A 24,569-nucleotide genomic window follows, 5' to 3' on the forward strand; every position below is an offset into this window, starting at 1 on the left:
TTCTTCACACAAACATGCTTCAGACTAAATTTGGTCACAATCTAATCATTGGTCTTTGTAGCAGAGGGTCAGGGTTTAGTAGGGGATATTGATATAAGTCTTTTTAATTGCTTTTGATTAAGTTAAGATCAAGCAATTTCAGCAAACAAAACCAGGTGAGTAATACAGACTCTATTGGTCTCTTGTTCTGGTAAGTATTGCTGGGAGAAATAGAAAAGTTTCGTACCCAAAAAATGGTTGAGGGTTTGAGTACCTATTGTTTGGTTACCAGTACACAAAGTACTGACTAAGTTTGACTTTTACAAACTTCTTAATAAATTTCATTTTCACATTATCTATTATTGAGTGAGAGCTCAGGCTTTCCTGTACTCTTTCTGCATGTTCCAATACATTTTAAACATTATTTGAGGAGGAAAAGGAGTTAGTCGCATTGATGGAAGATAGTGTCAAGGGTATATAACCAGTTAACCAGTTTGACCCAAGGTGTATTGTTGTAAATCAGTTTTCAAAAAATGCATGGTTTATATTTGAGTGTTAGAATGGAAATTATCAAAATGGAAGGCAATCTAAGGCATATTTACTAAGTGGATTTGAAATTGCTTTTACGTCAAAGACTACAAATGAAATGAATTTGACAATTCTTAGAATTTAATTAAAGATCTGAGGTTAAGTTGTTTTAAATGTCTGATTACATGTATAGATTACAGTGATATTTTGATCATGATTTCAGATAACTAATAACATGGGCATGGCTAACAGTAAAACTGACTTTGGAGAGGGAGAGATGATCACGCCTCCTCGCACTGGTACTCACAAACGTGTCATGGACCATGAATTTGACCCCAGGTCTCCGTCGGTGGGAATAACAAGGACTCCAATTATTGTGGAAAAGACTCCAGAGGGTCTGCTTGACCCGCGGTCACCAACTGTGGGGATAGTTCGAACTCCCATTGCCACCATTATGCCTGGTAAGTAGCTGGTCTTGTAGAAATACACATAGATTCCAATACTTCTGCATGTACATCACTTGTTTAAAAAAAATGTTTTTGTTTCAAAATGTGCACCGGTTGCTCTCCAAACATTTAATAGGAAACACAGTAAAAATGGATTTGTAGCCATAAGTAGGTGGCAGAGACTTTAAGACTACTGATTCCTGTTGAAAATTGTTTTTGTACAACATTTCAGTACCAGTAATATAAGTAACCTTTCATATTGTGCACCTGTCTAAAAAACTTAATTGCTGAAACTTAAACCAAACTTGATATATAGTTAGATCACAAAGGGGGAACTTCATTACACCAATATCTTTTCAAAATACAATGTGTTTGCAAGATTTTACAGACCATGTTTTAGAATTTTATTATTTTTTGCCCGCCATCATCAGATATTCAAATCACCCTAGGTTTGTGGTCTGTTATTTGTCCTAAAACAATTCTTTTTACAGTTATTCTCAATTATGTTCCTCCTTGGTTCTTTTAGATGTGATCAATGTAGATATTTATTTAAGATTATGTATGTAGGTTTACCATTATTTCACCCATCAATACAACATATACTGGTAATGGAGAGCAAATAAGAGGAAAGAAAAATTTCATTTTATAGAGAATCAATAAAGATCATACATGTAATGTATACTGGTGGTAGTCTAAATCCCTTTGGGATCTTTTGTTTTGGTGTGTGCTTTAGGGGGAAACCCCAGATTTTGAAAATTAATATATATACAATATCTTGTTGAATGCAGCAGAGTCAGTTTAAAGTCATTTATATTTAAATTACTGAAAGAGATTTCTTCTTACCTTGATACCAGGGTAAAAAGATGCAAACTTTGTACTTTGTGTTTTACATTGCATATTTGATATGTAAACATGACAAAAAAGTCTAAAGTTTTTGCATGCTGTTAATATGAAATGAATCTGAAAAGTTTATTTTTGGGGGGATCCAGTAAAGCCTAACTTTTAATATATTTTGCTGAAAAATTATGGTACCGACAACATAATCACACACAATTGTTATATAATAGTTTGACTGTCCATACTTCCGTCATGTAGGTCTCATTCACCTTTTTTCACATTTTCCCTACTTATGGCTGCTAGCGTTGCCAGCAAACATATATGATATCATGGTGATTCAATTCGCCCTACGTTCGTGATCTGTCCATCTGTAAACAATGACTGACCAGTGCCTGTGTTGGGATTTTGACAGTGAAGGTTTGTTTTCACTATTTCTTGTAAACTGTGAAGATATTTCTCAAATCTCATATGTAGTTTCCGCTTGGTCCCTAGTTGTGACCTGAATTTGGAACTGATCAGAAAAACAGAATGTCCAATAGACAACCATCTTGGATTTGGCAGTTAAAGATTATTATTGCTATTTCTTCAGAGGAGTTTTCAAATTTCATGAAATCAAGGGCGAGAACAGCTGAAAGAAAATTAAAAAACGAAGGAAATGATTCAAATTTTTGAAAAATTAAGACCGCACAGTGATGGGTACTAGGATTTGTCTGGGATCTCTTGTTTGATACTCATTTCTGTTGCCCTATAGGTTGATAACAAGAATTGTATACCCTTCCAGCTCCATTCATGATATTAAGAAGCGATTTAACTCAAGATCTAATATTCTTTCTTTGTTCACAATAACTCCTTACCTCTGGGAAGAGTGATACTTTCAGATTTATGATAAGTTTAATAAGTTGTATACTATTGTTGTATGTTTCAGTATATCATGTTTTAATGATGTCATGTTCGTAGAATCACGTCTGACCCAGGACCGGGTGCCGTTGATGCCAAACCTTGTAGATGAAGGAGCTGCTGATGATACAGATGACAAATTGGAAGATACAGACGAACTTCTTCGTGAGTTTGACAGCCTCCAAATGACCATAGCAGAGAAAAAATCAAATGATGATGCAATGCAATTTGTTTACAAAGGTATGATATCAATGGTCACAGGAACACAAGGGGTTGTCATACATAGATCATTTGTTAAAATGTACTGTAACTCAATAAACAGTTGTGATAATTATATAACAAGTTTCAAATGATTGTTTCTGAAGTTAATTAAAGAAAACATCTTAATAAGGTTCGCATCATAATTAAAAACATTGATTACCGTACCTTTAAAATTCTGTATTACAGATCATATAGAGAAAACTGTTCACAGAAAGCCTATAAAACCAACACAGCCAAAGCAACTGTTTCCTAAACGTCCCTCATCTTTAAATAAGGACAACACGCGATCACCTCTAGCCACAAGGACAGTCGATATGAACTCACCACGTGTAATCATCCATCAAAAACAGACCAAGCGAATGGAGACAGCCAAATCATGTGTGCAGGAGGTGATAGGTAGTGGTCGGTACTGTGTGCATGAGAAGGAGAATGTGGAGTACTGAATTTTGTGTTTGATTGTTGATAACTTGATATTATTACAGTTGGAAATATATCTGCGTAACATACAATACCATGTATTCTGTGTCATGTCTTTGACTTCTGGCCAAACCAGTACCAATGTTAAAACGTTTCTGGTTTCTTTTGTAACACTTTAAATAGATGTATTATTCGAGTGTGTGAAGTGAAAAGTGGTAGAATGGTTGAATTTGATTGGTTGGAAATAAACATGTGATGTATGAATGTCTTTAAATCTGCAAACCTCTTGTGAATGTCTTTCCTTTACAACAATACCTTCTACAGTCTTTCACACTGACACAGTTACATTGGCATATTAGACCTGGCTGTGTCATACATAAACAGCAATGAATGATTTTATCACAAATATACCATGAAACAGTATCATATATACAGACAGGTCTATACCTGTCAAACAGTATCACATATACAGACAGGGCATATACCTGTCAAATAGTATCACATATATACATACAGGTCTATACCATAAAACAGTATCACATATATACCTGTCAAACAGTATCACATATATACAGACAGGTCTATACCATGAAACAGTATCACATATATACCTGTCAAACAGTATCACATATATACAGACACGGCATATACCTGTCAAACAGTATCACATGTACAGACAGGGCATATACCTGTCAAATAGTATCACATATATACATACAGGTCTATACCATGAAACAGTATCACATATATACCTGTCAAACAGTATCACATATATACAGACAGGTCTATACCATGAAACAGTATCACATATATACAGACATGACATATACCTGTCAAACAGTATCGCATATATACAAACAGGACATATACCTGTCAAACAGTATCACATATATACAGTCAGGTCTATACCTGTCAAACAGTATCACATATATACACTCAGGTCTATACCTCTCAAATAGTATCACATATATGGATACGTTTCAAACAGCCACATATTTACAGGCAGCCTGTCAAACAGTAGCACACAAGTAGAAAGGAACACTTATTCTCCTAATGAATTAATTTAACTAACTTGATACAACAAATAATTTACCTTCTTTCATCAGGACTGATTTCACTTTTTGATCCACATCTTGGAGAGAGAAAAAAATCAAAGCTATTCCAGAAAATATCTACACTTCATGCCAGGACTCAAATCTGAATTAGTTTTATTCATGGTCTTGTAAATTAATTCTGGAAAAAGGTCACCAAAACCATGAGTCTTTGGATAGGATAGATTCACTTTTGCTGGAGTGACTGTTCAAGAAGTGTAAGTTTATAAATCTTAAGAGTTTCTCAGGGAAAGAAGACAAATTCTATATGCAGAACTTAACTTGCTATGGTATGTTTCAATAGCACTGGTAAGTTGTTTTCAATAGTGCATTTTCATTCAAGCAAAAAGGCTGTTAAACACAGAAGAGGTGGTACAAATGATATATTTGATGGTGTTTTTTTTCCCAAGGAAAAGTCAGAGTTTAGGACACCAATTATGATGTAGTGTTGAAATGTACTTGTCATATAAAGTTTGTAGAGTATTTGATGAAATAACTCACTACTAAACAATGGAAATATTCATACATGGCCTATCTTAAAGGGAAGATTTCATCACATAGGGCAATCCTGTATATTTATGATAATTTTACAAATAGATTAATATGTAATGTATTATAGTGTACAAATTGTTACATTTTTCTGAAAAATAAAAATTACTATGTATTAACACTTTTTGTGAATTTCTTTGTCTAGAATTCATCATGTTCATTCTGTAGATTTTTTCAACATAGCTTTGTTTTATAGTAAAGATACTTCTGTAATGCAAATAACAACTTTTGGGTCCCTTTTTTATTTAAATGAATTTTATCAAGAAATGAAGCAACTCGCTCAACAACAGTACCGATCCAGTGTCTGTGGCTCCCAAAAGCATCTCAATACATTTTATTACAGGCAGTCAGATAATATATTTTGCATGTATATATCATGTACATGCTATATTCTGGAAACTGCTTTGTAAGGCCACACAAAACATGTTGAAGGTATTTAATTTGGCTGTTTATTTGACACACGTTATTGTCCCTTTTGAAGGAACAAAATAATGGCTTTACGGTACGTAGGCTGAAGCAGAAATTTAAATATTAGCATGATTCATGATGTTAAAAACTCATTAACAACAACAGCATGAAAGGTTCAAAAGGTTTAATAAAATCAATACAGTCAGTGTATCATAGTCAGGATAATGAAAATATATTTTGTGGTATTTTCAGTGCTTCCCACAGAAAAGATTTGAAGAAAGAAAAAATCCAAGTACTGTGAAGGTATTTTTTTTCCCTGATGGTTCAAACTTTTGTACATTCACAAAAGGCTGTTAACAAAAGGGATGTACTTTTCACAGAAGTCGTAAAACCAGACGACTGTTTTCTTTTTTCAATTTTTGTTTTGTTTTTTTTTTCAGTTTCATTCCATTCCCCAGCATACTGCAGAACAAAACCCCGAAAAAACCCAACCTTAACAGTATATTCAAATACCATGTAATAACTATACAATCTTAAATGTGTTTTCATTTCATATGTGATATAAGTAAAAATTACAAATTTGGTTCGAAACAGAAACAACTTTATGATACTTTCTGTCCCATGATTGTTACAATTTGACAGGTTTTCAAGTAAAAACATGGAGAACGAAATCAAATAGGGGCAGTCATTTGTTGTGAAATTTTTTTAATTCATGATGTGATGTTGTTGTCCATATTATGACATCACAATTGTTTTCTGACTTGCACAGCCAACAAAAAACTCTCCAAAGTATATTACACCATTGAAAATACTTTAAAATATTACATATTAAAGGGACATCACAGTAAAGATATTCAATTTGTTATTGATTTAATCCTGTAATTGGCAGTGCCATTGTCGGAAAACACCTGCCACATACATTTTACTGTACACGGCAGTGATGGGAAAACAGCTGTATTTCAGCACATGCAGAAATTCAATAGAATTACTCTTTGAATTTACTTAAATATTCGTTTAGCGTTATAAATACTTGTTGAAATAAGTGATTTTACATGTTGTAATGAAGAAGTTGATTCATGAAAATATATAAAATCGCTGTTATATCAGATGAAGTTTGGAACTATGCAAAAATAAAAATCAGGCAAAATTCAGCATTACATCAATGTCAGGTAAATAAAGACTGAACACCAAAACTGTTTTAAGTTTCAATAGTCTGATTATCAATCAATGTTAATCAATCGGGATAAATAGATTACATGGTCAATGTTTTAAAATATAAGCTGTATTTTGGCTGAGGTCTTCCTTTACCCTCGCCAAAATACAGCTTATATTTAAAGACACTGATAAGATGTTCTCTATGTACATGTTTTTTATTACACTTAAAGTTCAGGAAACCCCTCTCAAATTTATACATAATTAGTGCTGATAACATCACGCAATAATTTTGAAAATGAGGCAGTTCATTTTCAAAACACAAACACATGATGGTGGGCAGAAATGACAGTGACGACAGTGACACAGTAAAATCCATTTTTTTAGCACCTGATTTTGTCATGGGTGTAGCAAATGTTATTTGATAACTCTAAATCAATTCAGAATTACGAATAAATAGCATTAATTGCCAACTGATTCAGGCGGCAAGTCATATTTTACAGGTGATGGCATTTTGTGATCGTGAGCAGGCGTTATCATGTATGATACAAAAATTTACAAATTCAAACTGGATTTCCCTTATATTATTATAAGATCACCTCTTTTTGTGCATATGTCAGCAAAAACCAACTACCTTTGTTCAGAAGGTGATACACTTTATATATAAATGCAAAAACTAAATATTGGTAAGGAAAAACATGTTTTACCGTGATGTCACTTTAATTCCCTAGAGAACATGCAGATTTTGTGATGATAGATTGATATGTATACACAATCAATAATTTCTGACCTCATTTAAATTTTACTTCTTTGTATATCAAAAGAATTTATGTATCAACAGAACACAACGAAAACTTTGGAACTCATTTAACAAAAATATCACAGCTGATAGATTTTAACATGAAAAAAAATCAATAAGTGTGGGTCTCCCGTCTCGTGTAAAGGTTACAAAACAATTATATAGTTAAAATAGTAGACATAACACAAAAACATCACTCACAAACCCAATGTATCACAGATTGATATAAAGTAAAGTTTGAGACACTAAATGATTTCATTTAATCTTTAATAATGTCAGACATTCAATTCATTCCAATGACAAGCAAATCGTTCGAAATTGTTCCTTACACCTGTGCATTAGGCAAAAACTTTGGTTCAATTTATTTACAACATTTGTATCATATGTTACTGACATTACAATCTGATGCTAATTCAAAGCAGACCTTTCATGACTGTTTCTAACACTTTGTACAGCATTTATCATCTACTCAAAAGAAACAATCAGTCTGGAATGAGGACATATGCTGCCTTGTTGTACACTTGCTTTCCAGAATAATTCTGAAAAGAAATTTGGACAGGATAAATTGATTGCAGACACATTTCTGAAATTCCAATGTTCAGATAAAGTGGAGATAACTCTTTATAAACTTTATAAGCCCAAGTAACACATCCGTAACATCTGTAGATATATGTTTATGTATATATAAAAAACACAACTGCCTGCAAACTTATTTCAAAAACACAATTTCCTTTAAACTTTTATTTTCAACGACACATTTTAAATAATTTCTGAGAATACATTTTTAATGTAATTAAGTGATTTATCTGCCTAATAAAATTTTACTTCCAAAATTATAAGCTACTTGACTATGATATAGAAATGATAAGCCGTATTGGGTTTACTTTCAGTATACTTGTTTATTTGTTTGTATAATCCAACAACTTTACAGCAATATCATTATGCACATGTGGGTGTACACCATATTTCATATCACAGCCTCACTAAAACAGAGCACTAATTAACACAACTATACCTAGCACTATAATTGTATTACTTTTAAAGCTTATCAGCATAAATTTTTTTGAGGGGGAAAAAAGATACATTAGAAAGTATTTAGGACTACTTCCACAAAAAAAGCACAATACACAACACGGTACAATGAATTAACATTATTTTGGGACAAATAAATATTTCTGATTTTCTACATTGTCAATTTTTTCAGATCTGTTCTTGTCATGTTCTGAATTTAAAAGTTTAACACATTTTTACAAAGAGAGTGATATATAGTGAGCTTTATCTATATTCTAAGACAGTCATCTCTCCATTCCTCTCAAACACAATAGCAACAATTCTTCATTATATTTATAGTTTTCATTATGATAATACCTCTCTCCCATCCAAGGTTAATAGAATCTTTCACTCCTTTATGGGTGAAATATGGGGATGTCAACCCAAGCAGCAGATCATCAAGCTGTCAAACATGAGGCTTACCAAGTGTTTTACAGCTTAATAATCTTCCCCCAAGGGTTGAGATCCCCTGTTGCATTCTGAAGCGGGTGAATGGTTATTTTTCTCTTACCTTGTTTGCCTTGTCCAAGTGCAAGATGAAGCGTATTGTGTGTAAACGAAAACATGTGGATGCTGTATGAACAGTGACAATTCCCGTGCCTCAGACATTTCACAGATTTTGATTTAATCTTGCACCTAGTATAATTCAAGTACACAAGCCAATAAAATGGCAAATAAATCTATACTCTTGATATTTTATATATATTTTTAATAATATTTTGATAACACAGGGTTTTCAGTTTTGAGGATAACACAAGATTTCAGAAGCAAATGAACTAGTGTATATGTGTGACCTCATGAAAGTAGTTCCACTTCTGGATAATGTCATTGACGTCACTTCAAATGTTTTCACAACGTGCAAAGAGCATGTGTTGCATGCCTCAATGGGGGTTGCATGTCTCAACCCTTGAGACAAGGAAATCTCATAACGGGAAAAAGGGTGGATTTACCTATCCAGGGTAAGAGAAAATATCTCTCCCGTATTACTGCAGCATTCATCTCACCCACAATCACAAACTTCTTTTCCATAAGATAATTTCATCTTCAATTGTAAACAATGTTTGTTTAATTATTACAACTTTCATTTCAATTGGTGATGACATCCAAAGGCCTGCAACTCTGATTTTTAAAATTAATAAAACCAACTTTTATTTTCACTCTATATTCAGACCATTGCAATATTTATTCTTCAAGTCTAGAATTAATAAGCATCTTAATAGTCTCACTGCAGAGAAATTCTGTAAACAACATGAACATCGTGTTCCTGTGAAGCAATAAATTAAAAACTGTAGATATCCTTGTAAAGCAATAAATTAAAAAATACATATATCCTAAGAGTTAAATCATGGTAAATTGAGAAGATTTTCTTTCTTGTATATATCTTGAATGATATCATACATCTTTCCCTGAAGATTTGCTGCCTCCATAAGGTCTTCAACCTTTGACTGGTCATCAGTTAACATAATTTTCTCCAGCAGTTGTTTCCGTGATGGTAGTGTGTACATCGCAACATGAACACCTTTACGTATAAGCCAAGGGTGGTGTTTAGACAATGTACCATCGTAAGCTTTCCTTGTTATGGTGGACATCTTTGCCCCCTCTTCAGCATTCCGCACATCTCTCATAAGCTCTGCTGTAAACTCCATCGCACGGTGAAGTCGAAGCAAGGTCCTTGCTCCTGAAGCCTTTTTCTTGTTATCTGTGATATTTTGCTGTACCTCATAGCTAATCATACTTTGCACAGATTTGTAATGCTCTCCCTCAGGAGATTTTCTATAGTCCCTCAGTATTTCTATCTTTTCCACAACATCTGCGACAACAAAGCCAAATATACTACCCAGAAGACCAAATAATCTGCAAGATAAAATATATTCTTTTTTAACTAACATAGAATTGCTTTTGAAAATACATGTATATTCTTAAGTCTATTAACTATAGCCAACTGACAGAATAAAATGAATTTAAGCACACTTATATTAGTAACAGGACATCTGATTGGTCAATGATTAATAATTTACAACAACATAACAATAATATACCACCTACAAATTTCTTTTTTGGGTATCTAGCCCATAGGATGATTGCTTATTTCGGCTATGACCATGAAAGGCTCCTGATTTTGAATGTTACTGGCATTCACAAATTCTGCAAGTTTTTTTTTTATTGTGCATGAAAATGGCCCTAAATTATCATGTTTATGTTATGAGTAGAACTTTGTGGGTAACAGCACAGTCATGTTATCCCATCAACAAGTGTGCAGCTAAATCTCTGTCCTGTTGTAATGTTACATACTTACAGCTTTCCACAGAGATTAGATTTTGTAAAACAGTTTTGAAAAGAAGTTTTATATTTATATTTTATACAAATTAGCTCATGTATGCTGTCAATTCTGATGTGTTTTACTGTTAAAGATTCAATGCATGCTATAAAATCATGCTCTTTATACTAATGTGTGTATATATGAATTTACTACTAAAATGGGCAGGGACATCAAGCTTGACTTGGCACCTGTCTCTTATTAGGGAGACCATGCACTGAGTCAGTTCGTTTGAAAGTTCATATCTGCCTGTTGTTTCCAATCATAAACAAACTAGACCCAGTGGAGACATATCTCCAGTTAGCTTTTGTGTTTGCATGCCCCAATATTGTAGTTAGTAAGGACTGACCAGAGCCATTTTGTTTGTCACTGAGAAGTGAATCTCATTTTTGTAGAAAAATAATACTAATGAATATTACTTAAGTATCACAAACCTTACACCAGTCAATTAGAAAATTACCCAGTTTTTTTTCAATTTAATGCCATTTAAGTAAAGATCACTTCAGCTGAAAGTGATATACAACATAGGGTAATATTCCAGTGTAAATAGCATTTTTGTTTCATAAATATCGAGAGTGGACAGAATTTTTGTCACAATAACTAGCACAATAAATTTTAAAATATTAAACTTTCTACTACAGTTTATTTTAAAAAGTACTTTTGGAGAGAAACGTGTTTTCATAACACAGTAAGACAGTTCACTCGAATTATTTCGCTTTAGCGTTACAATGTGATATATACAGCTTTTTATTCCTCTGTATTACCGGGTATACGTCCGCAGTCTGACGCTCTACCAATTTTGTTGTATCTCTCTTGACTCGATAACTTCACAGGAAGCTGCTTTTAAAGTTTTAGACGTTATCCACTAAGATCTGTGGATGAGTTAGAGTTTTCAGTTTGATACATTCTTCCAAATCCAAGGATATTCCCCAGCCGGTTAATAATTAATTGTAACGTTCAAACGCTTTTTCGGAATATGATAAATTGACAACATAAAAAAAACAAAATCGATCCGCTTACTTGCTCAGTTCATCGTACGCATTAACGTACGAATCTAAATCTATAACATCGTCTTCTTGGAAACAGCCGAGAAAGAGCTGATTCAACTTGACGAGGTTGAAGTTCTCGGTCGTCTCTGCCATTTTCCTCGCACGACATCAAACAAAGCGTTTCTCTCACCCCGATTCTTGAAATAAAATTCAGATAAGATCGCTATCAAAAATCCGGAATTAGCATGTAAAGCTATTTTACTTCTTGTTTACAGTAGTAATTTTACCGAAAAATAGTAGTCCAAATCTCGACATGATTTCAACAAAATAATTTTTTTCTGTGTTTTTTTTTTAAATTTTGTCTTTTACTAGAATGGTTTGTTATTTTGTCTTTCAGTAGAATGGTTTACATTTGCGTGAACTGGAAAAATTGAAGCCTCTTAAAATCCAACTTTTGGGGAAATGTGTTTGATAATTTTCCCCTTTCAACATGTTTGTACAGAGTCACGAAAATACGAGATGATAGAATATATAGAATTACCATGGAATGTAAATTGTTAACCACAGTGGAATGAACAATACAGCTTAACAAAAATGCACCTCTGCTGAAATGGTCCTTCACAGACAAGTTGCATTGAAATGCCAGTATAACTTGGAAATTTTTGCTATCTTTTAGCAAGGACGTATATGACATATACGTCCCTGCTTTTAGTGTTAAGCATGAACACCTAAAGTGTGTTAGGTGTAATTATATTAACATGGGGCTCTCAGTGGACTACTTTTTAAATGCTCGAATAATGGAGAATGAATACGAGAATAGAGAAAGGTGGCTGCCATCTTAGGTTCTGAAAGTTACAATTTGTAATCACGTTTTCGCAAAATACATGCAGCTTAATTACCTGGGTGTCCAATTAAATTTTTGAGACTGTTCAGAAGCAAAATTACCGAAAGTTCACCATCTTGTATTTTGAAAGATAAAATTTGCTGTGGCTATTTTTGAGAAGTAATCAATTTATAGACAGATTTCTCAAATTTCACATCAGATTTCCTTGGTCCTTTATGGTACCGCTCAACTTTTAGACTAGTCATAAGCATGCAATAACCAAAATGTCACAGACTTTAAGAGTTTCTTGCTATTTCTTAAAGAATACTAAATTTTTTTATTTATTTTTGTCACCAATCTACAGAGGTCACTTTTTAGTTTCCCTGTGTATTGCAATTCATAGTAATTGGACCTCTATAAAGGCCATCTTTGTATAAAGGCCACTTTTCTTTGCTTCCTTGAGTGACCTTTATAGACAGTGTTGAATATTATTAATTCTACATATCCAGTTTCACACAAGAGGTAGATAAAACATATTAACATGGCTACATTATCATAATCCAAACTTATATTCCATAAAACTAAGGTAAAATATGAAAAAAAGAAAGGTTTACACGGAGAAGTACAAGGAGAATAAGAACAGTGACGGTCAAGTGAATAATTATCCTTATAACATAGCTTGTAACATGTTGAAGTTTTGTCTGTCCGTTTCTTTTGCTTGGTTTAACACACCATGAACAGAAAAGGTTATTTTTTAAGAAGGACCTCCTTGTATTTGCTGGAAGCCTATCTCAATGAACATCAGGAGGAGGGCTGCCCCATGCTATCCACAGTAATTTGGATAAAGTGTCTTGCCCAAGGGCACATCCACAGCAGCACAGGACACATGCAAACCGTGATCTTAACTTCTCAATCCTTCACGGTGGGACCTGAATAACACATATCTTTACTGGCAGTTGTGAAATCTAATGCTTTACCCACTAAGCTATCATTGATCTGGAACTTTGAAACATTTACTTGCACATAACAGAAGTCAAAGGTGACATATTAAATCTTCTTCCCAAGGTGCTAATGAATCTGAAACATAATTTAGGAATACACAAGTTAAACAGACCCATTAGGCCTCTTGATTCCTATAGACTAATTGTTAAACATGGTATACTTTACCAAATGGAGGTCATTACATATTCAAACCAATTGGGAAGTAGTAACAATATCGGAGATACTAGGAAATCACGGTGAGGCTGAAGTTAACAATAAAACATCAACAACAAATTTAAAAGAACCAGATGAACTCAGGTATAATCAATTCCAGTGTGACATCCTCAATGTCCTACATTATCACATATGTTACAGACTCATGAGCTTAACCTGACATCCTTCTAATTACAGGCACTGAGATTTGGTTACATCAGAGTATGCATGATTGAGATATTTGTTTTTAATTAACTGCTTGATCTATGGAAATGACACTGGAAAAAAACAAACAAACAAACAAAGACGTGTAGCCGGTGTGAGGACTGTGAAAATTATTGCTAGGCAATTACCCATCCACTTCAAATTCACATTACAAATGTACCATTACAATTCCCTGGAAATGATCAATGTTTATCAAATATCTTGTTAAAAGTAAGAATACAATATGTATGGCTGACAGCTATCTTTTCTTTAAATCAGTCAAATTAAATTCATCCACTGCTTCTGGAGGAATTCAAGACAACTGTGGCTGTGTATGCTTTCAGTTACAGGTGTGATAGTTGATTGAGTTTAGCTGTCTAGTCCTTAGTCAGCTTGTACAGTTGAGTGTCTAGATACAGAAGTTAAGTGATACCTAGCAATGTCCATTGCTGTCAACCACTTGGCATAACCCGTTGGTGAACCTTACATACATCTAGGAAGCAAAAGGAAATTAATTTGAAATTTGAGATACATGTATTGTCAAACATTGTCAATATCAAAGATGGCGACCTATGGGTCATTTGTTTGCAAATTAAACTTTTAACAAAACCTGTAACACTGTGGATTGACACAAGATATTTGAGAATGAGCTTGTAATCTAGTGATTAAGGACAGACAGTGAAGGGTGATATGAACAGACTACCATTTGATAAAAGTACCAATGAAAAGTATAACGCAAAATTGGGACATGGAGTGTTTATTGTTATATACTATGTATACATACATATACAGAATGTGTCAATGATAATCATGACATATCAAATGATTATATGACAGTAAAACATACTGCTGTGTTTTTAATGTAAACACCACTACTGAATGACTGGTTTTATTCTAGAAGATGGAACACAGGAATGGCAATCGATTACACAGTTCAATCAATATCTAACTACGCATGTTCTATTGTATATGTTCTGTTTTTCAATATACATGATATTCTCATGTGATATCTTGTTCCATATGTTTGCATTTTACAATTTTCTTCCGTAGACCTAAAAATCAGAGTAAATACATACCATAGTTTATTGACTTGTATATATAATTTGATTCTGCAGACTTATTTTACTACCCGACTTGTTAAAATTAATTTCACAGAATATAATCTACAGTGATAATACGGAACACCACCTTACTCTTCCATCTCATCATTAAACATTACACAACCATTACACGTAGGAATACAATATGAAACAAATCTGATCACCCAAACACAGTTCACAACTTAATTCCTACAAATCATAAACTGCTTTTAGATATACAAATTCCACATATATGCACTTTAAAGACAAAATATCCCCTGAAATTAGCTTGTCTCTGATTACATATTCAAAAAGATAATGACCATGTTACAATCACTTCTACGAAATGTGACAATGGACAAAATTACAAGGTCGTATGCAGACAACTAATTCATCGCTTTTCATGTGTATTTAATCCTGACAGATTTGAGAAGTCAACACTTGTCAGAAAATAAAATGAAATCACTAGGTCCAACAATAATGAAATGTATTCAAGCAGCCTAACACCCAAGGAAACACCTTACTTGAAAAAGCTGTTTACTAGCTAATCACATGATCAGCAGCTGGTGCTGAGATAATATTTGTGACCTTTGACCTGCAGCCAATATGGAAATTAGAGGTGATCACATGATTTTCTAACCATTCTGAGATTACAATACAATCCCTGATGGAAAACAAATTTATATAAAGTAGCACTTTGCACATTTAGCACATAATAAATATTCCTGTTCAAAAGAGTAAGGCTATATACCATGTAATAGGAAGGGTTGACATATTGATTTTTAAGCATTTAACGTGGAATGAAATTGGGGCATAGACAATGGACAATTTCATCAGACATATTCACTACCACATAATGAAAATCACAGACTAGAATGATCGATTACATTCTTGTAGTCAAATTGTAATTAGTAATATCCTTCATCTATAACATGTACAGATATATACTTGTACTTTCATGCCCGTCTCCGGATTTTGATGATTAAAATGAAACTACCATATTCTGCTATGATACATACACTGTTATACAATCCCCGATATATTAAGCTACAACATTAGAGTATTCTAACAACTGTCATACACAACAGTAAGACACATGAAGCTGGAAACTATCCTATGTCTGTTACTCAATCTATTTACACCAGGTGATAAACAATATCAACACATCTTGCACAAAAAAATCTCATTTGTTCTACTTTCAATTTACATATAGATTGCACAAGGTGATATTTTGTATTCATTTTGAAACAATTTCAACCAAACGATACAGTAAATTCTGAATGTGCTTTCATTTAACCCAGATGTAAAAAAGGACAGATTTGGCCATGCTAACATACAGAAATTGCCAGGTTTTAATGGTCTAAGAACTATGGAAACTCCTTGTCCTCATGAGATGTTTCATTCCTTCCTATAATTTCAGTGTGATCAGCATCTTGTTTCATACAGTCCACTCCTGCCAATATATCGGACCCACTTGATGACATCATGATCACTATAATTTAGTTTGGGTTCAAACACCTTCAAATACCTAACCTTGAATCCAGATGGTGCAAAGGGTACCTGGAACACCAAACATCATATATTTATTTCATTTGAAAAAAAATTCACTATTCAACAAGAATCCCATGTCATTATATGTCTCGCCTGCCATCTTTGTTAATATGGTTAACTTTCACATAAAATTCATAATACACTTCAACTTATGCCCCCTCCCACCAAAATAAAGTTTCCAAGCTAATTTTCATAATAATATGTGAAAAACACAGATATTTTGTCATGTTCAAATATTGATGCATTGTAAAACATGAAATCCAATTTCAGTAAATTCTTCAATTCTCAAAATTCATTCAAATATGATATTTTTATCCCACAAATCTCAATCTTTCCAGGAAAAAAAAGAGGAAAACTTGTTCACTATATTTTACAGTACTTGTTTAAATATGACTGAACTAAATCTAAATTGAATAGCCATAAAGACATTGTAGTTCTTTCTCAAAATCAGAATGTTTGTCCCAAAAATACACACACAAAAAGAAATAATAAAAAATAAATGAAATTCATGGAGTCTATTTGGTCGGTTAAAATACAATGTAACCATATTCCAGGTTTGTCTGGAATAGCACATGTACTATATGAGAAACTTTAAATCACAGATTTTTGAAGTTGCTGGACTATAAGTTATGAATGATAACTTGAAAATGATGGATGTGTTGAGGTGTCCACTATGATCTTGTTATATATAAATTTTGCTTAATCTTCATGAGCAATAGGTCTAAATACAAAACTTAATAGTGACATGTTAACAAAACCGCCAGCTTTGGAAAAGATCCACCAAACCTTGCTTTGTGACTTTTCATCCTTGGCAAAACTAAAATTACTACTGCCATTTTGCTAGATGTAAATACTAAGATGTGATATATTACCTCAAAATTCATTGAGATTGGTGGCCTGGTCCACTTCTTTTTGTCGCTAGTAGTAAGTAATTCTATCTCGGCACTCAGCTGACACTCCTTCATTCCACCCATCCTCTTGATCCTAAGGAACATGGCAATGTGTTACTAATGATACCATATAAGGAAAATGGCAATGTGTTACTAATGATACCATATAAGGAACATGGCAATGTGTTACTAATGATACCATATAAGGAAAATGGCAATGTGTTACTAATGATACCATATAAGGAAAATGGCAATGTGTTACTAATGATACCATATAAGGTAAAGTAATAGCCAGAGCTGAACCTTAGTATCTGCCATTCATTTTAGATTATCATTGTAAGTTTCTTTTTGATAGAATTTGAAACCTATAATACTTCTTATATACCAAATGACAGTGATTTCTGAGAAATATTTTGTACTGAATACTTTCTTTAACAGACCTTTAGCTCATGCAGTCATTCCTTGATCAGGGATTTGAAATGACTAAAGGGGAACTTCCCTAAGCAACATCGTTCCATGAGTAGATACTTACTTCCACACAATAGCATTCTCACTGGCCTTGTACTTAGCTCGGCCCTTCATACAGATCACCTGAACACCACTAGTGTTGAGAGGAGTTGGAATGCGTACCTGTTACAACACAAAACAGACAAATTAAGTGATGAAATTTTTAAATGTTTTAGTGGTAGCTTACCACTACTGCTGTATACACAGGTGAATCGTTGACAAATTGCCATGAATCTATACTTTCAGAATGCTTTATTATAAGCAAAATAAGGTAGACAATTACTCATTTAAATTGCTGCCTCTCAGAAGAATTATTGAATATTTTAACATAGGTTTCAGCAGTAATCTTATTTCAGTTTTTTTCAGACTGAAAGTATCACACTACAGTCATAATATTTCTTTGACATTGCTGATGCAGCAATCATGGTGCATGTATAAATTCATCACTGAACTTATTTGACAATAAGTGATAAAGAGGTCAAATGTGTTTACATTTACAGTGGTCAATGAGTACTGGGAATAACAGTAAAAGACTAATACTGAACTCATTTTTTTGGGTAACACTAACCTCAATATTCCTCAGGGTATAAATATTAACCTTAATATTGGGCAAGGAGTGGGCAGGGTATAAATAGTAACACTAACACTAACCTCAATAAAGAGTCAGGGTATAAATAGTAACACTAATCTTAATATTCTGGGCAAGGAGTCAGGGTATAAATAGTAACACTAACCTCAATATTCTGGGCAAGGAGTCAGGGTATAAATAGTAACACTAATAAATAGTAACACTAACCTTAATATTCTGAACAAGGAAGGTATAAATAGTAACACTAACCTTAATATTCTGAACAAGGAGTCAGGGTATAAATAGTAACACTAACCTTAATATTCTGAACAAGGAGTCAGGGTATAAATAGTAACACTAACCTTAATATTCTGAACAAGGAGTCAGGGTATAAATAGTAACACTAACCTTAATATTCTGAACAAGGAGTCAGGGTATAAATAGTAACACTAACCTTAATATTCTGAACAAGGAGTCAGGGTATAAATAGTAACACTAACCTTAATATTCTGAACAAGGAGTCAGGGTATAAATAGTAACACTAACCTTAATATTCTGAGCAAGGAGTCAGGGTATAAATAGTAACACTAACCTTAATATTCTGAACAAGGAGTCAGGGTATAAATAGTCAGGGTATAAATAGTAACACTAACCTTAATAACAAGGAGTCAGGGTATAAATAGTAACACTAACCTTAATATTCTCTCAGGGTATAAATAGTAACACTAACCTTAATATTCTGAACAAGGAGTCAGGGTATAAATAGTAACACTAACCTTAATATTCTGAACAAGGAGTCAGGGTATAAATAGTAACACTAACCTTAATATTCTGAGCAAGGAGTCAGGGTATAAATAGTAACACTAACCTTAATATTCTGGGCAAGGAGTCAGGGTATAAATAGTAACACTAACCTTAATATTCTGAACAAGGAGTCAGGGTATAAATAGTAACACTAACCTTAATATTCTGAACAAGGAGTCAGGGTATAAATAGTAACACTAACCTTAATATTCTGAACAAGGAGTCAGGGTATAAATTAATAAATAGTAACACTAACTTAATATTCTAACACTAACCTTAATATTCTGAACAAGGAGTCAGGGTATAAATAGTAACACTAACCTTAATATTCTGAACAAGGAGTCAGGGTATAAATAGTAACACTAACCTTAATATTCTGAACAAGGAGTCAGGGTATAAATAGTAACACTAACCTTAATATTCTGAACAAGGAGTCAGGGTATAAATAGTAACACTAACCTTAATATTCTGAACAAGGAGTCAGGGTATAAATAGTAACACTAACCTTAATATTCTGAACAAGGAGTCAGGGTATAAATAGTAACACTAACCTTAATAGTAACACTAACCTTAATATTCTGAGCAAGGAGTGAGGGTATAAATAGTAACACTAACCTTAATATTCTGAACAAGGAGTCAGGGTATAAATAGTAACACTAACCTTAATATTCTGAACAAGGAGTCAGGGTTTAAAGTTTGATTTGATAGTTACACTAACCTCAATCTTCTGAGCAAGGAGTGAAGGTTTAAAGTTAGATTTGACAACGACTTTAACCTCCATCTTCTGTCGTCCTACTTCCCTGACTAATGGAATGACACGGAAGGGAAGACTGATGTCCTTGGTGGTCCGGTACCTAAACATACATAAATCATGTACAACAGAAATAGGACACTTACAATACAGTGCTCAGTGCAACATTTAGTGTCTTTTTGCTTCCTTAAAACATAAAGGGTTTTTTTTCACATGAACTAAATTCACTATGTAAGTAATGAAATTTTTCATTTTCAAAACTTTAAATGTTTATCTCCTATTACTAATTCATTGACTGGATGTAAACATGATTACATCATTAGGAAACTCATAACTCACATTTCAGAAGATTGTTTTCTAGACTTTGTAGTATAAACATGATTCTACTTACCTCATCAATTCAAACTCGCCATCCGGAGGAATGAAGCTAATGCTGTGTTCCGTCTCAAACTTACTCAGCTTGACACACTGGTGGAACTGACAGTCATCAATGGCAATGGAACTCTTCCCAGAGGTTGTCCCACTGTTAAACAAATTCTTGTCTCATTAAACATAAAGCAACCCAGGTATTTCTTCTAATACTATCACCAAACAAGTACACTATTACACCATGGAACACAAACAGGTTCAGTGGCTGTCAGGATGTATGTCGCACTGTATATATCCAAAAATATTCTTTTCCAATTTTCCTTAGAGATTTGTTAAACTTGTGCAAGAAATTGTAAATCTGCATTTAAGTGGGTACCTCTACATGAAATCTTTAATAATTTAATAGGAATTTAAGACAGTATATGCAACACAAAATAGCAACAGGACAAATAGATAGCCACTATGATAATTCAATATCTAAGGAATGCTTCTATGACGTCTAGCGTGGAATTTAATCTTTCCTGGAATATTTGAATTTTCCTAACTTAAGTACTGATCTATTGAATGAGTGTCAATAATGGTCACCATAAACCCTTTCCTGAATCTATATAGAATTCCAATAACCATCAACATTGGACTTACCCAACAGTGCGTGGAGTGGGCTCATCTATACTGCTTTTCCCTTTACTTTCCATCAGGACTTTATCATTGATGCCAAACTTACACTCGGGCATCCCACTTAAGTAGCTCTTCATCACAATCCTCCCAGCCACGTGGGCACTCAACACCTGACCTGGAATTTACAAAGACGGACATCTTACAATCCTCTCAGTGACAGATCTCTCCTAGTCACACCCAAAATTAACTCAGGAGTTCATGAGATATACTGTACACAACATTTTTATTTCAAACGTGGTTAAGGTGTGACCTTTTGACTTTAACTGATAATCAACAAAATCTAATCAGTGTAAAATTTGATGGCTGACGCTGTTTAGTGAATATGGGATGAGTTCAATCTGTTCTGAAAAATGAAAAACAAATTTGTGAAAGATGAAAAAAAAAATTAGTGATTATGAATTTACTAGTGTGAAGTCTTGCCTTGGTGGGTATGTAATTAACTGACGGCTAACCTACCCTTGGTGGGTAGCCTAATGTTCATGAGCAAGTAATTAACAGGTGGAAAGCCTAACCTTTGTGGGATGGTTATTAACAGGTGGACAATAAACCTTTAATCGGTAGATAATTAACTAGTGCACAGCCTAGCCTCCATTAGTAGATATCTACCTTGTGAGCAACATAGTCTGTAGGTAGGTAACTAATTGGTGGACAGCCTAGCCTTTGTGGGCAGGAAACAAACTTGTGGATAACACAGTCTTGTACATAGGTAATTAACATGAGGATAGCCAAGTCTGTGATGATTGATATTACCCATTAAACTATAAAATTACTAGAACACGAACCTTGAGGTGACATGAGGAGGTTGACTGACTCCAAAACATCTAGGAACAGTTCATTACGCCGGTACTTAATTCCCTCACGTCTCCATCCAATCTGTCCCGTTACTTGTGATGTAATTTGGCTGGTCTCCTCCTTACTCTATGAAACAGTAAGTGACCAAAACTTTAATAATAAGAGAAGACATGAAACTGCAGTACAATTAACTTCACATCCAAAGGGTTTATAAATTATGTCTGACAGATTCACTTTATTATGGTGTTAGACTATATGCTTCTTCTGGTATCACTCAGAAAGGATTATTCCCCTACCATTACTGGGATTATGTATCAATGGGAAAGGATTATCCCAATTGTATCACTGGATCATCCTCGCTACACCATGTTATGATCACTTTTGCACTCTTTCATGTGAATTGATAGAACCTGTATGTGTTAGCAATATATTTATCTCAGTCCGAGATGAATTGATTTCAAACACACTAAGGTAATAGATTATGTATGTATAATTTGCATGAAAATTTAATTATCTTCTTTTCTGAAATCTTTTATTCCACTAATCATCTCACTCCTTGGTTATATGTCAGAAAAACAACTGAATATTACATAATTTTGTGCTAAATATGGCATAAATCCTCAAATATCTATGGTAACTTTGAACACACCTGTGATTTGACTCCCTGTTGTGTTATGAACGTCTTCAAAATACCAGTATCTGTATTTTGTGGGTATCCAAAGTCCAAAATTTCTAAGGAGAAAAACAATACAGATGAGGTAATAATGCTAATGTCAAATATTTTTTTCTCTGTAACATATTCTTCATTTACCGAGATAAAAAATATGTACCAGAACTGTAATTTTTTTTTTACAATTAACCTTTCACAAACCTCTTTATATTCTTACAAAAATCAGTATATGTATAATTTAAAAACAAAATCTCTTTATCATGAAACAGAAAAATTAAAGTTAGGAAGCAATCATTTTCTTCCTTTTATTTTTATCTTATGAAGAATCTAATCATATGAAAGTTAAGAACATAAACAATGATAACTGAAACTTATTCACCTACCATCTAAAATTTCATAGATCAACACAAAATTGTTTTTGATGTTTTCTTCTGAAATTTTCCCAAAATAGGATTGCATGACCTCCACCATTTTGAGAAGAAATTCGAAGACCATGGCAGCATTGACATTCTGTTTGGTGACTGCTGCCAACCAGATGTTAGATCTTTTAATATGAAAGAAGCTGGTTCGGGCAATGTTGGTCACAGGTGACCGCACCTGTTGTCTGGCATGAATGACATTGACTCTGAACGCATCCACAGCATTGCGTCTGTATCAAAACAATAACATCAGAAAAGATTTTACATTAACATTACATAAAAATCCCACCATATAGTTTAGTTTACCTTTTGCAATAATGACAAAATATTTGTACAATTGACATACACCAAATATGTCAGATAAATGACCAATAAAATGATATATCCTAGGAATGGAGAGTAGTTATAGATGGCAATGCAATCACATTGACTTATTTTTCTAGATTATTATATGTCCCTTATAAACTTTCAAACATTTATGAGTAACAAGTAAGGTATATTGACTGGCCAGTTTAATGGTCATTTGGTACACTGTCTATCAATATCAAGGTATACAATTATATGTAAGATGTCCTTGAAGTGCGGCCCTGATATGTTAATTGTATTCTCTCAGATACACACTTTGCATCCATATCAGATAACAAGCACTTAAAAGGTTATTTGTGTGATGAAAGTGTCAAATTGAGAAAAAAAAATGGAACCGCGGATTTTGTTTGCATGCGATAAAAACTATTTAGATGAAAAGAACCACATTTTATTCTGGAAAATGGATACCTTTGTAATGATACATGCTTACCCAATATCATCCCTATACACGCGGGAAATAAGGACTTCTCCCTTGTGGTTGTAAATGAACAACCCGCCAATCATATTGACATTCTCCTGTCAACCAGTCCGTATGTCACTCTTCCATGGGCACGAGTACTGGAAAACAATAAATATTAGTTACTTTGGTAAATGACATGAACATTATACATGAAAATAAAAACTGTTCACATTTCTACATTGTATCAATTTCTAAACGGGATGACTCTAAGTAATAATTGGAGTATAAAGTGTGTTGGTGAACATCGTATTAACTATATGAAGAGAAACTGTACTTGCACTTCAATGCTTTACATCTATCAGGAATCAGGAACCGCCCACCAAATGGTCTGACGTTAGCAATCAAGTATGCAGATTTTAAACACACACCCACTATAAATGTTCATCACAACGTTTGATGTTTCTTATCATATGCAGCAATTACTTTAAACGTTAAAAGCTTTATACAAAATTGGAATTGTCTTACCCCTTGCTTATCCGATAAGAAATAAGCCCAGTAGCAGGCGTTTTCGATGGTTTTCGATCGATCCGGCAACTTACAAATTCTACTTCCGGCTATAATTGATGGTGAAAATACTTTTTTTTAGCGGTAAACATGTTCCGGATTTATATCAAGAAGTAAGCCAACTTCCCAGAACAAACCTTTGAAATATTGAAACATCAAGTAAATATTATATTATCTTCTAATATTAAATACATTTCAACAGAATTAATCATTTTTATTA

At 33.5% G+C, this 24,569-nt stretch overlaps 3 protein-coding genes across 3 annotated transcripts; 1 reads left to right on the top strand and 2 right to left on the bottom strand.

Annotated features, from left to right (window-relative positions):
• Positions 1-742: 742 nt before the first annotated feature.
• Positions 743-3,391, top strand: LOC132546771 (cell division cycle-associated protein 3-like). The gene is made up of 3 exons (XM_060210490.1): positions 743-968; positions 2,748-2,927; positions 3,135-3,391. Exons 1-3 carry the CDS (start codon positions 743-745, stop codon positions 3,389-3,391), a joined length of 663 nt encoding a protein of 220 aa, XP_060066473.1.
• A 2,191-nt stretch (positions 3,392-5,582) lies between these two features.
• LOC132546763 (ceramide-1-phosphate transfer protein-like) lies at positions 5,583-11,873 on the bottom strand. Its single transcript, XM_060210481.1, has 2 exons — positions 11,752-11,873; positions 5,583-10,268 (listed from the first exon to the last, which is right to left on the bottom strand). The coding sequence occupies exons 1-2, from the start codon at positions 11,871-11,873 to the stop codon at positions 9,758-9,760; spliced, it is 633 nt and encodes a 210-aa protein (XP_060066464.1). The 3' UTR covers positions 5,583-9,757.
• Positions 11,874-14,682: 2,809 nt separating this feature from the next.
• On the bottom strand, positions 14,683-24,390 carry LOC132546738 (AP-2 complex subunit mu). Its single transcript, XM_060210455.1, has 11 exons — positions 24,311-24,390; positions 23,816-23,943; positions 22,984-23,249; positions 22,580-22,662; positions 21,921-22,056; positions 21,103-21,253; positions 20,483-20,614; positions 20,059-20,194; positions 17,994-18,091; positions 17,444-17,555; positions 14,683-16,580 (listed from the first exon to the last, which is right to left on the bottom strand). The coding sequence occupies exons 2-11, from the start codon at positions 23,887-23,889 to the stop codon at positions 16,446-16,448; spliced, it is 1,323 nt and encodes a 440-aa protein (XP_060066438.1). The 5' UTR covers positions 23,890-23,943; positions 24,311-24,390; the 3' UTR covers positions 14,683-16,445.
• Between the last annotated feature and the right edge of the window lie 179 nt (positions 24,391-24,569).

Source organism: Ylistrum balloti, unplaced genomic scaffold, assembly GCF_031769215.1.
Source record: "Ylistrum balloti isolate Yb309-2 unplaced genomic scaffold, AGI_CSIRO_Ybal_v1 Utg369912, whole genome shotgun sequence".
NCBI lineage: Eukaryota > Metazoa > Mollusca > Bivalvia > Pectinida > Pectinidae > Ylistrum > Ylistrum balloti.